Here is a 15060-nt window from a genome sequence, read left to right on the forward strand (position 1 = left end):
CCCCCCCCCCCCCCCCCCCCCCCCCCCCCCCCCCCCCCCCCCCCCGGGAAACTGCCAAATTGAAAAGGTTCCAAATAGCAAATATTATGTTTACCACTAAAACTTAAGAAGATCTCTATTTAGATGTTAGTCTTTTGCTAAGACATTTTTAGTGGAAGTTAATGCAAGTATGCTAAAGTAGAAATAATTGTCCCAGAGTACTGTGGCCATTTGGAAAGATCCATTTATCTCATTACCTATAGTTTGTTATCACTTGATTAGGTAGCATAATAAAAGTGGTAGTTCTGCATTTATTTATATGTATTTAAATTTTCACAGAATTTTTTGATGTCTATAAATCTGGTCACTTGAAGTTCTGAACTTGTAAGAGTTTATGCAGAGTGTGGCAAGTATATTCAGAATAACAAAGTGATGTTTGATACTTTACACATAAGATAATAAAAATTAAGAAAGTAGATTTTTCAGGCAGATGATTTTTTTGAGCTGTTTATTGTGGTTTTGGGTTAACTAGAAAACTTTTTATTCTTCATTCTGAGTTCCTTGAAGTGTATGGACATTTCTGTGTTTAGCAGGACTAAAATATTTTATGGCGTAACAGTCCAAAATAATCTTTTTACAGGAATATTTCTTTTCTTTTGAAAATAAAATAATCAAACCTGCTTTTAAAAAGCTTCAGGTAGATTTCTGATAGAGAAAGTCAAAAATAGAAGAGCTATTTTTGTTAGGCATCTTTTAATTTCAGAGTGAGGCATATTTTATTTGCTAACAACCAATAAATTTGCAGTCCAAATGAAAAACCTTGTCTTGGCTCCTACACTGGTGACAGAAGGTGCTCATTGAGTCTCTAGAAAGAACTCTGTGAAGAGGAAAAATCACTTTAAGTAAATGAAGCTCCTTTCACTCCTTTCAGACTCCGTCTACTCTGTGTTGAGGATAATGTGGAAAATGTTAAAATTGTATGAGGAGCCTTAGTCATCTTGTCCAAATGAGGAATTCGATCAATAGAGATTTCAGTAACTTCCCAATACCATATTTTGTGGCAGAACAGTTAAAATTTAATCATTATGAAGTCAAATAGAAGGTCAAAGGATTAAGACGCAACTCTGTATATATTTGGCTTGGACCATAGAAGCAAGAAGCAAGTTCTGGTCCCAACCTTTCCCGTTTTCCATACAACCTTTAACATCTCTAGGCTTCAGATTCCTCAGTTTGGAAATAACTTACCCGACATGTTTAACAAGGTTATCTTATGATCAAAAGGTATGATATAGGCTTACATAACACTCAATAGTTTTCAAATACAAGATAGTGCAGTATCATTTTTGTTTTAGGAAATGCTTGCACTTCAGATCTCTGCTATTTTAATAAAGAAAATTCTTGAGCATTGACATCTGACCACTAGGTACCATGGACTGTTTTTCATATTTTCTTCTAGGGACCATACAAGTTACCCCAGAGGATAAGGATATAAGGTGGTATTTTTTCCTCGTAACCTCATCCCTTTTTTGAAGTTAAGTGTATTGAATTCCCAAAGAGCCTTGCTGTGCTTGTAATTTAATACTACTATATTGCATCAAATCCAAGATGTACTTGATTACAATATCATCTGGGTTCTTGTTTTAAGATGCACTAAAAAGCAAAAAACATTGCAAGTCTAGGACAGTAATAAGATGCATTTCTATTTCATTCATTTAACAGGGATGTTAAAATGAGGAAAAAGTGTGTTTCACAGAATCAATGCAGTAATGCAGAGATCTGGATTCATTGTTTAATAACCTTTGTGGAATGCGTGATGCTTGTTCTTTGACTTTTTGTTTTTCTTTTTTCACGAGAGAAGGAAAGTTTGTTGTTGCTTTTAGAAAGATGACAATTTTTGGCTTGTTTGAATAAGATAAATTTATCTTTAGGAAAACCTTGGATTTTCCCTGGAGTTCAAGATTACATTTCTCAAAGTACAGTTCCCAAATCACCATCATCAGCACGTTCCTGAGAACTTGTTAGAAATGTAAATTATCAGGATTTACCTCAGATGTACTGGATCTGAAAGCCTCACTCATGATTCTTATCTATAGTAAAGCCTAAAAACCACTGACCTAAGAACTGTTCTATATTCCTTTGCTTCTATAAAGTGAAGTACTAAAGAGTGAGAAACTCTGAAGAAACCAAATTATAGCCACTTTATAATATTTTCCCAGGGATCTTTATGGTATTTATTCTGTGTAAATGGTTTTCTGATTGTATCTACTAGACTTGGCATGTTTTATCTTCTTAACAATTCAGTCTTTGTAGAGCTGTTTTTGTGCCAAAATTCAAAGAAAATATTATGTTGGCTGAAATCCTTGTTTTCATAGATCAGTTGGCTTAGAGCCAAGTTTTACACTAGAGAGCCTAGATGAATTTCACTTCAACTTTTAAAATGTTTTGAAGTTGGTTGCACTAAGGAAAAAATATCTTCAAGAATTTACCTTTTGTACTGTTTCTGTCCGCCCTTTCATTTCAGGTTTTTCCTATGGTATAAATAGATAATTTTGGTGGCCTTTTTTTTTTTTTAAACTATAGTGCCAAGTTATTCTGCTGACATAAGGGCTAAAAAAGAAAGATCTTTAGTTATTATATGCTTGTAAAGTTTTTGACAGCTCAGAATAGATGATTATAACAGCACTTGAAATAAAAAGACCTCAAATTGATAAAACTGTAAGAATTTTTTTTTTTTTAAGTAGGCTCAACGTCCAACATGGGCTTGAACTCACAACTCTGAGATCAAGAGTTGCATGCTGTACCAACCGAGCCAGCTGGGTACCCCTAATAAAACTTTGTTGGTGTTTGTTTATGTATTTATAAAATTTTTTTTTAATGCTTATTTGTTTTTGAGAGAGAGAGTACAAGCAGGAGAGGGGCAGAGAAAGAGAGACAGATGCACAGAATCAGAAGCTGGCTCCAGGCTCTGAGCTGTCAGCACAGAGCCCTACGTGAGGCTCGAACCCACGAACCATGAGATCATGACCCGAGCCGAAGTCTGACGCCTATCCAACTGAGCCACCCAGGCGCCCCTGTTTTTGTTTTTTTTTTTTTTTATAAATGTTGATTTTATTCGAGAGTCTGGGAAATTTGATGTTACACGTCTTGGGAAGAAGGGAAGTTTTTTAAACTGCTTTGGAAACAACTTATTTTCTAGGTAGTTCCTTTTAATTTCATTGTGTAAGGAATTTTTTCTTTCACAATAGCAACACAGATCAATTTAAAATATTTTAGTTTATTTTTTTTTCTCATCTGTGTTAATTTTTTTGTCCTTTTGTCTGTTAGGTTGTTTTTTTTAGTTTTTTTTTTTTAATGTTTTATTTATTTTTGAGACAGAAGGTGACAGAGCATGAGCAGGGGAGGGGCAGAGAGAGAGGGAGACACAGAATCCAAATGAGGCTCCAGGCTCTGAGCTGTCAGCACAGAGCCCGACCTGGGATTCGAACTCACAAACCACAAGATCATGACCTGAGCCAAAGTCAGACGCTCAACCGACTGAGCCACCCAGGCGCGCCCGTATTAGTTTGTTTTTTTTTATATTTATATATTTTTGAGTGGGAGAGAGTGTGTGAACACAAGTGGGGGAGGGGCGCAGAGAGGGGGACAGAGCATCTGAAGCAGGTTCTGCACCCACAGCACAGAGCCAGATGTGGGACTTGAACTCAGGAGCCACAAGATCATGACCTGAAACTGAGCCACTCAGGTGTCCCTGTCCTTTTATGTTAGTTTTAACAGGTCTGTTAAGATAAATTTAGAGTTAACTGAGGAACATTTACTGATTAAATTTAGAAATGGTTTAATTTAAACCATTGGTTAAAATTGAATATTTGGTTTGGTTAAACTCAGAATATTATTACTATTAAGACCACATTTTTTTTTTCCTCCACATAAATGCCTGTGACATGTGAATTCCTTAACTCAGACCTATCAAAATATGATAAATCAATGAAATGTGAAAGAAAAGTTGAGGTTACAAACTGAAGACCAAAAAATGTCAACTTTTGAGTATATTGTTGAATACAGCCAAATAGTTCATCAGGCCATAAAAAATAAGTAAGCTTCAAACTAATTGTGCATTTTATAAACTGGAGGATGTAATTAAAATTGCTGTTTGTTCATTTTGACATCACTCATCATTAAAATAAGATTTTCCATTATTAACATAAGAAATCAAGGCACCTAGCTGGCTCATTAGGTAGAACATGTGAATCTGGATTTGTTGTAAGTTCGAGCCTCACCTTGGGTCTAGAGATTACTTAAAGATAAAATACTTTTTAAGTTTATTTGTCTTCAGAGATAGAAAGAGTGTGCTCATGCAAGCAGGGGAGGGACAAAAAGAGAGAATCCCAAGCAGGCTCTACCCTAAGTGCAAAGCCCAGTGCGGGGCTCAAACCCACAAACTGTGATACCATGACCTGAGCTGAAATCAAGCGTCAGGCGGTTAACTGAGCCATCCAGGTGCCCCCAAAATAAAATCTTTATTTTTTTTTTCAAAAAGGCAGGGGGGCGGGTTGGAATTTAATTGACTAGGTATATCCTTACAGTATCATTTTGGGTTCTTTTTCATGGATAGGATTAATAAAACTTTTAATAAGTGATAAAATTATTTATGCAGTTTGATTTTTATTTTAACTTAAGAGTTGTCTAATAGATGTAGGACATAAAGCTAACTTCTTAGACTCAAAGTATTTAGTGAACAATGATGATGACTGATTTCTTAGAATATTTTCAAAGTGAGTAATCTTTATCCTTCTTCACTTTTTTAGGAGGAAGTTAACCTCCCCAGTAGGCGGGTTTTGATTACTGGTGCCACTGGGCTTCTGGGCAGAGCTGTGTATAAAGAATTTAAGCAGAATAATTGGCATGCCTTTGGCTGTGGTTTTAGAAGAGCAAGACCAAAATTTGAACAGGTTAATCTTTTGGATTCTGAAGCGGTTCATCACATCATTCATGATTTTCAGGTATGGTTGAGTCTGTTTATTTTAGCACATATATAAACTATGTTAAGAATTGTCTGGATGATTTAGAAATTGTTCTTTTCTCAAGGAAAATACTGTACTTAAGCTGTAACCTACTAAGCAGCAATAATATACAGTTGACCCTTGAACAATGCAGGGTTTAGGAATGCTGACTCCTGCACAATTGAAAATCTGTATAACAGGGGCACCTGGGTGGCTCAGTTGGTTAAGTGTCCAACTTTGGCTCAGGTCATGATCTCACAGCTCGTGAGTTCGAGCCCCGTGTCGGGCTCTGTGCTGACAGCTCAGAGCCTGGAGCCTGCTTCCCATTCTGTTTCTCCCTCTCCCTCTGCCCCTCCCCTGCTCACACTCTGACTCTGTCTTTCAATAATAAATAAACGTTTAAAAAAAAAAAAAAAAGAAAGAAAATCTATATAACATTTTACTTCCCCCAAACTTAACTGCTAATAGCCTACTGTTGACTGGAAGCCTTACCGATAACTCAGTTGATTACACATATTTTGTACATTATATGTGTTATATACTGTATTCTTACAATAAACTAGGGAGAAGAAAATATTACTGAATAAATCATAAGGAAGAGAAAATACATTTAAAACACAGTACTGTATTTATAAACAACAAAAAAATCAGCATATAAGTGGATCCATGCAATTCAAATCCATGTTCAAAGGTCAATTGTGTAGTGCACTTTTTTTTTGTAAGCATGCAAAGTATATGTAGTCCTTGAAAAGATTAGGTTGAAACATAGGTTGACAAAAGTTGGAAATATGAACATTTTATAAAAAGCTTATGTTTGTGAAGTACTCTTGTTAAGTACCACTTTCTATGCAAATGCTTTTTTAATACTATCTGTAAACCTTACAGCACTGCAAAATCGATACTATCATTTCCATTTTAGAGGTGAAAAAAGCTCAGAGAGGTTAAATAACTCTTAACCATTGCCATAGAAAAGTTATGAAAAAATTTAGGTTCTATTCTACGTCTGATCAAATTGAGAGTTAAAGTTCTTTTCAGAAGTATGGTCCAAGAGACACTCGCATCAGAATCACTTGGGGAACTTGTTCTTTAGGTGCGTCTCACTTCCAGAGGTTTTAATTCAGTAAGTCTATGGTGGGGACCAGGACATCTTAAGAAGCACCCTGGATTATGCACATTGAAGTTTTAAAACAACTCCAAAGGTCATGGTTCCTCTAACAGTTGTTGAGGAAGGAGATCATTTGGTATGTTTGTACATGAGCCCTGTGTGTCAGTGGTTTTACCAAATCTTAACCTTGGTTCAGCTTCTCTGGGAAGTAGATGCCCCATGCATTCCTCAATCTTTAATTAAAAACATAATTTTTTTTTTTTTTTTTTTTTTAAATAAGTTCTAGAGAGCGCCTAGATGGTTCAGTTGGTTAAGCATCTGACTCTTGATTTCATCTCAGGTCCTGATTTCAGGGTTCATGAGTTCAAGCCTCCAAGTCAGTGTCTGTGCTGCACGGAGCCTACTTGGAATTCTCTGTCTCCGTCTGTCTATCTGCCCCTGTCCCTCCCCTGCACCTTCATATTTTCCCTCTCCGTCTCCCTCTCCCAAAATAAACATTAAAAAAAAAAAAAATAGTAAGCTGTAGGCCCAATGTGGGGCTTGAACTCACAAACCCAACAAAATCAAAAGTTGCATGCTCTACCCACTGAGCCAACCAGGCACCCCCCCCATTCTATCTGAAATAGAATTGTACTGAAATAGTCTTCTTACATATCTGTCTTTTTTTGTTTTCTACTAGATTATGAAATCCCTGTTCCTTGCACAGTGTTTAGTATACAGCTGACATACTAAATGATGAACTGGGAATTTAGTTTTTGTGGGTAGTTGACATTTGTTAAGTAGTCTAAGAGATTTGAGTTTATGAATTTAATTTGAAATTTGTATTCTCCCTTTAATGTAGATTTATTAAGTATTAAGGTCATATTAATTACATTAATGTTAGCTCTTTTCTCCGACCCACATTAGAGGACAAAGCTTATTTTGATTGAGAAATAATAGTTGTTGACACTGATTTTGGTTTTCCTCGGGATTGCTAAATTGCTCTTTGCTTTTCAGGGCCTATGTATATGTTAAGGAAGTTTGAAACTTGAAAAAGGAAAGCATGACAAAACTACAATAAAAATTACAGCGATTCTTTAGTTGAAGGAATGTTGATTTAACAAACTTTTTTTTTTTTTTTTTATGAATTGAGTTACTGTTGGAAGGCTGTAGCTCCCCTGTTGTATTCCTTATGGTTTAAAAATACATTAATGGGGGCGCCTGGGTGGCGCAGTCGGTTAAGCGTCCGACTTCAGCCAGGTCACGATCTCGCGGTCCGTGAGTTCGAGCCCCGCGTCGGGCTCTGGGCTGATGGCTCGGAGCCTGGAGCCTGCTTCCGATTCTGTGTCTCCCTCTCTCTCTGCCCCTCCCCCGTTCATGCTCTGTGTCTGTCCCATAAATAAATTAAAAAAACGTTGAAAAAAAAATTTTTTTAAATACATTAATGTTTAACTTCCAGCCCCATGTCATAGTACATTGTGCAGCAGAGAGAAGGCCAGATGTTGTTGAAAATCAGCCAGATGCTGCTTCGCAACTTAATGTGGATGCTTCTGGGAATTTAGCAAAGGAAGCAGGTAATGATGACTTTATAAAGTCTTCATGAAATATTAAATAATTGCTGAGTTTATAAAGATTAAAGTTTTGTAGATTGCTTATAAGAGGTTTGTTTTATATATGATGAATAGCTGTTATGAATACCAGTACAGAGTAATGTTGTGTAATAATTTAATAGATGATTTTTTTCATGTCTTTCTTTTTTAGCTTTAATTGGAGCATTTCTAATCTACATTAGCTCAGATTATGTATTTGATGGAACAAATCCACCTTACAGAGAGGAAGATGTACCAAGTCCCCTAAATCTGTATGGCAAAACAAAATTAGAAGGAGAAAAGGCTGTCCTAGAGAACAATTTAGGTAAGACACAATTTCTTTAGCCTCTGATTGCTTTGAGGAAATGATATGACATCTATACAAACATGTTTTTTAGGGTGCCTAGGTGGCTCAGTCGGTTGGGTGGCCGACTTCAGCTCAGGTTCTGATCCCATAGCCCGTGGGTTCAAGCCCTGCGTCGGGCGCTATGCTGACAACTCAGAGCCTGGAGCCTGCTTCAGATTCTGTGTCTCCCTCTCTCTGCCCCTCCCCCACTAAGTCGGTCTTTGTCTCTCAAAAATGAATAAATGTTCAATAAATAAGTAAATAAATAAAATATTTTAAAAAACAAATATGTTTTTTAAATTTTGAAAAAATTGAGCATAAATCATTGGAGAAAGAGAAGGTATTTAATAAAAAAGAAAAATAAGAATTTTAGAAATCATGAAGAATTTATGAATTTTTCCAGACTTTCCAGTAACAGTATATACATAAATGTCATTTTATAGGGGCACCTGGTGGCTCAGTCCATAGAACATGTGACTCTTGATCTTGGGATTGTGAGTTCAAGCCCCACATTAGGCGTAGAACTTACTTTAAAAAAATATATTATTGTATAAAGAAAAGAAGTCTTAATAGTATAAATATTTGTAACCTACTTTGAAAAAACAGGTCAGTATCATTTCTCCTAGATTGAGGTATTTGGGTTTTTTTGTATGGTTTTTATTTTTATTATTTATTTTATTTATTAAAAAAATTTTTTTTTAGTATTTATTTTTGAGAGAGAGAGAGCCTGAACGGGGAGGGGCAGAGAGAGAGGAAGACAGGATACGAAGCAGGCTCCAGGCTCTGAGCTGTCAGCACAGCTGACATTATTTTATTTTTATTTTTTTATTTTAGAGTTGGGGAGAGAGGCAGAAAGAGAGAGAGAGAATCTCTTTTTTTTCTTAATGTTTATTCATTTTTGAGAGAGACAGAGCATGAGTTGGTGGAGGGTCAGAGAGAGAGAGACACGGAATTTGAAGCAGGCTTCAGGCTCCAAGCTGTCAGCACAGAACCCGACGTGGGGCTTAAACCCAGGAACTGTGAGATCATGATCTGAGCTGAAGTTGGATGCTTAACCAACCACCCTCTTCCTTTTCAGTGCCTACATATATGGTAAGGAAGTTTGAAACTTGAAAAAGGGAAGCAAGAAAAACTACATTAAAAATTACACACGTATATATTTATATATATTACAAATATTATATATTTTATATATATTTATATATTTTATAATGAAAACTGTATTAAAAATTACAAATACATATTTATGGATATTTTTATATATTTACATATATATGTGTATATATATAGAGAGAGAGAGAGAGAGGGAGAGAATGAATATGAATCATAAGCAGGCTCCAAGCTCAGCACAGAGGGTTGATCCCATGACCCCAAGATTGTGACCTGAGCTGAAATCAGAAGTTGGATGCTCAACCCGCAAGCGCCCCTTTAGGGTTTTAAAAAGAAGTCAAGAGCAGAAGTTCTTTTATAACGCTGCCTCAGAGAAGCACCAGATGTGGTTAGGTATGGAAGCAATTTTTGTGAATTTTTAAAAATGTATGGGTTTTGTTTTATAACCTGGTTCTCCCCCCCATATTTGTATTTTAATACATAGTGAATCATCTCTGGGTTATCTTTTTCCTGTCAGTGGCTGTATAGTACTTGATGTAATGATTCCTTGCACTGCCCTAGACTGTACTGTCTTTGAGAAGCATCCTCTAATATAGATTTCCAGGATATATATATTTTTAATATTCTAAATTATCATGCAGGAATCATCCTTGAATGCATTTCCATACACAGTTATCCAATATGTTGATTTAATTAAAAATACTTTGTGGGGTGCCTGGATGGCTCAGTTGGTTAAGCTTCCAACTTCTGCTCAAGTCATGATCTCCTGGTTCGTGGGTTTGAGCCCCGTGTTGGGCTCTCTGCTGTCAGTGTGGATCCTGCTCTGGATCCTCTGTCTCCGTCTCTCTGCCCCTCCCCACTTGTGACCTCTGTCTCAAAAATAAAATAAATATTTGAAAAAAAGTTTGTTAATTTTCAGTTAAGGTGTTAATTATCCAGTCTGTTGTGAGAGCTCGAGGGATTAGGGACCAACATAAAATCTAAATATATCATAATTCCTTACTCAGTGGTTTCAAGAATTGAAATTCAAGAATTGGTTGAATTCTACCCCAGAATAGTTTACTATGCCATTTATCTTTTAACAAGAATGTTCTTAATAATTACAATGTAGTTATCACACTCAGGAAATGTAACATTAATATAATGTTATACTATACATATTGTTTATATAGGAATTTTCCCACTTGTCCTAATAATGGCCTTCAATGCATTTTATTTCTTATTTTTTTATTCTTTAATAAGTCAAAGATCACTTACTGTGTTTAGTTGTCATGATCGATTGAATTTCTTCATTACTAGGATTGCTGAAAATAACATATAAAAATACCCCAAATGACAGAGACCTTTAAAAACTCAGTATTACATATGGGGTGCCTGGGTGGCTCAGTCCGTTGAGCGTCTGACTTCGGCTCAGGTCGTGATCTCATGGTCTGTGAGTTCGAGCCCCGCGTCGGGCTCTGTGCTGACATCTCGGAGCCTGGAGTCTGCTTCCCCTTCTCTGTCTCCCTGTGTCTCTGCCCCTCCCCTCCTCATGCTCTGTCTCTCTGTCAAAAACAAATAAACATTTAAAAAAATTAAAAAGAAAGTATCACATTTATTAAATGGGCCTTATTACAGAGAAGCCATATGTCATTTTGGTACATTGCAAGTTTCCTACAATCTAGTTTAAATCCGAATACTTTCATTTTATGTCAGGACTTAAGATAAGAACCAGTCAGCTTTAAAAGATTTTTTTAAAGATTATTTTTTTTTTTAATTAATTCGTAGGAGCTGCTGTTTTGAGAATTCCTGTTTTGTATGGAGAAGTCGAAAAGCTTGACGAAAGTGCTGTGACTGTTATGTTTGATAAAGTGCAGTTCAGTAACAAGTCTGCAAACATGGACCACTGGCAGCAGAGGTTCCCCACACACGTCAAAGATGTAGCCACTGTGTGTCGCCAGTTAGCAGAAAAGAGGATGCTGGTGAGAATCTTGGGAAGGAAGAATTTCTGATTTCCACCATTGAGTGAAAGTCACAGTGCTTTTGCTTTCTTTGCTAATATTTCTTTCGTTTTAAAGTGATGGAAAATCATTGAGGTTTTTTTTTTTTTTTTAAGTTTATATATTTATTTTGGGAGAGAGAGAGATCACATGCGCACAAGTGAAGGGGCAGAGAGAGAGAGAGAGAGAGAGAGAGAGAGAGAGAGAGAGAATCCCAAGAAGGCTTTGCACCGCCAGTGCAGAGCCGGATGTGGAGCTTAAAATCACGAACTTCGAGATCATGACCTGAGCCAAAGTTGGATGCTTAACTGCCTGAGCCACCCAGGCACCCCTTAAATAATAGTTTTTAATTAATAATATAAAGAAACAACTGCAAGTTTTTATTTAAAATTTTTAGAATGACAAAGAGACCAAACAAAAGTGGTTTGCAGTAGTAGGCTATATTTATAAATAGTAAAAATATTATGCTCTTGTGTTTGAATTGATTTCTCATATACTATGGACCCTGTCTGTCATTCTTTTATTGCAAGATGACTAGAAACTTGTATTTTTTCTTTGGATGACAAAATAATCTAATGTCTTTAAGACATTACTCTGTTGGGGGCACCTGACTGGCTCATTCTGTAGAGCGTGTGACTCTTGATCTCAGGGTTGTGAGTTTGAGTCCAATGTTAGGTATGGAGATTACTTAAAAATAGAATCTTTTAAAAAAAAAATTATTTTGTTTAAGATCTGTGTAGTGCCAAAGAAGAATGAATCTACATAGGAATTTATAATTTCAGCCTTTTTAAGAATGATTTGTAATATTTTTAGATATTAGAATGGGAGTTAGTTTTAGACATGAAAAAGTTGGAACTAAATAGAGTATTCATGGTAAGATGAGACTGATTTATTTTAGAATAGTAATAAGTTTGTCTATAGTTTTTTAACACATAAAAATTTCTATTTTAAATATGTACTATACTAGTATTTAATGATGTTATGACTACTTACCTCAAAATGATTCTTAACAGTTTTGGTTTTAGCTTCTTAGAATAATTAGAAATACTCATTAAATGGGCCTGTTTCCATAAAAATCTGTAATCATTTTTAGGATTCCCACTAAATAAAATTGGAGTCATTTATATTTTTATTAAAAAAAATTCTTAAGCCTAAATTCAAGAAATTACTTCTCATGTTTAGCTGGGTATATTTATAGGAATTTGATCTTAGATACCTTGTGGAGAGCATTCCAGAAAAGGAGGGATGTGTTTCAATTCTTGGACCTGTTAAATTAGCTTTTCTGTCACACCTACCATTCCGCTCAGCTGAAAAAGTTGATCCTATTTTGAATTCTTGTGTCTTTATTAGGATCCATCAATTAAAGGAACCTTTCACTGGTCTGGCAATGAACAGATGACTAAGTATGAAATGGCATGTGCAATCGCAGATGCTTTCAATCTCCCCAGCAGTCACTTAAGACCTGTAAGTACATGGCATTTTGTTTTGTTTTGTTTTATTTTATTTATTTTATTAAAAAAATGGTTTATTTAATGCTTATTCACTTTTGAGAGAGCATGAGCGGGGGAGGGACAGAGATGGGGGGACGCAGAATCGAAAGCAGGCTCCAGGCTCTGAGCGCTCAGCACAAAGCCCGTTGCGGGGCTCGAGCCCATTAATGGTGAGATCAGGAACTGAGCCGAAGTTGGACGCTCAACTGACTGAGCCACCCAGTACGTGGCATTTTAAAACCTCACTTGTTGAATGCCCAGATCTGTCACGATAGTATGTATTGTTGATACAATTTTTCTTGTTGCTTTAAAAATATTGAAGGACTTTATTTTCTAGTACTAATTAAAGTTCACTTTGCGTGTTTGCTGCTGGTTTATATTGTTACTTATCTCTAAATCATTATGTACAAGGAAGCCCATGAGTACTGGTGAAGTGTATAGAAAAAAGTATTGTCTTAATTGTTTATTTGTATATTTTTCCAGGAATCAGACAGATTTGCAGTAAGGACAGAGTCAAATAGAGAATATAAAACCTCAACATGGGCTTTTTACTTATTTCAAATACTTTTGTTTCTATTTTTCTTTGAAGATAACTGACAGTCCTGTCTTAGGAGCACAACGTCCAAGAAATGCTCAGCTTGACTGCTCCAAATTAGAGACCTTGGGCATTGGCCAGCGAACACCATTTCGAATTGGAATCAAAGAATCACTCTGGCCTTTTCTCATTGACAAGAGATGGAGACAAACGGTCTTTCATTAGTGTACGTGCAGTTTGCTTTTTTTTTTTTAATTGAGAAGTACAGTATGTGGCACTTTTTAAAGAAAAAAGGAAATAGTTTTGTATGAGTGCTCTTTAATTGTGACTCATGATCTTTCAGGTAAATGATGCTCTTGCACTAGTGAAATTGTCTAAAGAAACTAAGGGCAGTAATGCCTCATTTGAAGTAATGATTTTTCTGTTTATCATTTTGTTTATTCTGGCTTAACTTTGAGTGTAGTAAATTATGATTCTTAAATATTTACGAGCCAGGATGAGACGGATCTACTGTAGACTTTTCTTGGATGAAATGCATTGTTCATTCCTATAACCTCTACATTTTCAGGACTTTTGCAACTGTCGACCCTTTTATGTTTTAAAGTGTGTTAAGTAGTATGAAAATCATTGGTGTTCATTATTTGCCTTGCTTGAGCTCTGATCAAAATGTTTGAAGAAAGAAACTTTATTTTTGCAACCTAAGTGCAGTTTTTAAGCTTGAGATGTTTCAACAAGTTATGTGTAATTGGAACTCCTGCAGCTTGATGCCTCCTGCTTTTGTAGCAGTGTATGGTGAGCGCTTGACAGAGAGACTATGTGTGAATGTGTATGTATTTTTTTAATATGTGTAAAACTGTCCTTTTCACTCCATGTCACTAAGTGATATTTCATATCTGTGGTTATACTAATAAACATGGGCCTTGTAAGTCTTCGGGGCCATTCACGAATAATAATAAACATGTACTGCTGGCATGGTAATGCTTAGTTTTCTTTTATTTACTTTTTAAATGTAAGGACCGCACATCTACACTCATTGTTATTTTGTTGCTCGCATTTTTAAAAATTAGGTTCTCGTGTTAAATCTGATGCAGATAAGAAAATACAGTTACTATCGAAGTTTATAAACCAATAATGAACACTGGTGAACTCACCACTTGAGATGCAGAATGTTACAGATCTTGTGTCTACTTTTGCCAACTGATTGTCTTTTTAACTAAACATAACTATGTAATCTTGCTACATATTTACATAGAATGTTCCTTCTGAGGAATACAGAGTATTTGAATGTATTATCTATACTAAGTAGTATTCAGGTGACCTTAGCCTCAAGGATATTTTTGGTCCTTAATAAGGATTCAGAATGGTGGAGTGACTTGTAAATGCCTTGACTTCAACTCAAGAGTCAGTGCAAACCCTGGTTTAGATTTTCTGATTTCGCTTCTAGAATATCCTTTCCCTAGGTTATGATCGTATCCTTCATTGGACAAAAAGTATTTGTTTCTAAGTTCTTAATTACTTAGAGTTTTAGTTTAGAGAGAATCTGGTTTCGGTAATTTGGTTAAAGCACCAATTCCCAAACCATGTTATATTTTCAAATTAGGAAATTTTAGAGATATCTGACCCCTAACCTGGAGCCATTGAAATAGAATTTCTGGAATTGAGGCCTGCTAATCTAGTTTTAAAATTTCCCTGGATGCTTCTAAAGTAGCCAGCCTGGCACTTAAATTTAAGCACCCACCTAATTAAAGCATTTTTTTTTGTTACTTTCACAAAGTATGAAATTGAAAAGTTTCAGAGTAAAAAACCTTTCTCATTCTTCTTTAGCTACTGACTTTCCATCTGTGGCGGAAACCAATGTAGGTCAGATCCTTGAATGTTTCTGCAGACGCTCTGTATCTGTAAGAATACACTCACTACCTATGTGTGTGTACATACATGTATGTAATTG

General features: G+C 35.8%; 1 protein-coding gene across 2 annotated transcripts in view; it reads left to right on the forward strand.

Annotated features, from left to right (window-relative positions):
* MAT2B (methionine adenosyltransferase 2 non-catalytic beta subunit) overlaps positions 1 to 14090 on the forward strand; it is an 18268-nt gene extending 4178 nt beyond the window's left edge. For both annotated transcript variants that reach the window (XM_040444137.1, XM_040444127.1), the window contains exons 2-7: positions 4785 to 4979; positions 7523 to 7637; positions 7825 to 7977; positions 10876 to 11069; positions 12438 to 12551; positions 13167 to 14090. In XM_040444137.1, the coding sequence (XP_040300071.1) occupies positions 4785 to 4979; positions 7523 to 7637; positions 7825 to 7977; positions 10876 to 11069; positions 12438 to 12551; positions 13167 to 13337 (942 nt within the window). In that variant the 3' untranslated portion in view covers positions 13338 to 14090. The remainder of the gene's footprint in view (positions 1 to 4784; positions 4980 to 7522; positions 7638 to 7824; positions 7978 to 10875; positions 11070 to 12437; positions 12552 to 13166) is intronic.
* Positions 14091 to 15060: the final 970 nt, after the last annotated feature.

Source organism: Herpailurus yagouaroundi, unplaced genomic scaffold (genome assembly GCF_014898765.1).
Source record: "Herpailurus yagouaroundi ecotype Mexico unplaced genomic scaffold, PumYag 29, whole genome shotgun sequence".
NCBI lineage: Eukaryota > Metazoa > Chordata > Mammalia > Carnivora > Felidae > Herpailurus > Herpailurus yagouaroundi.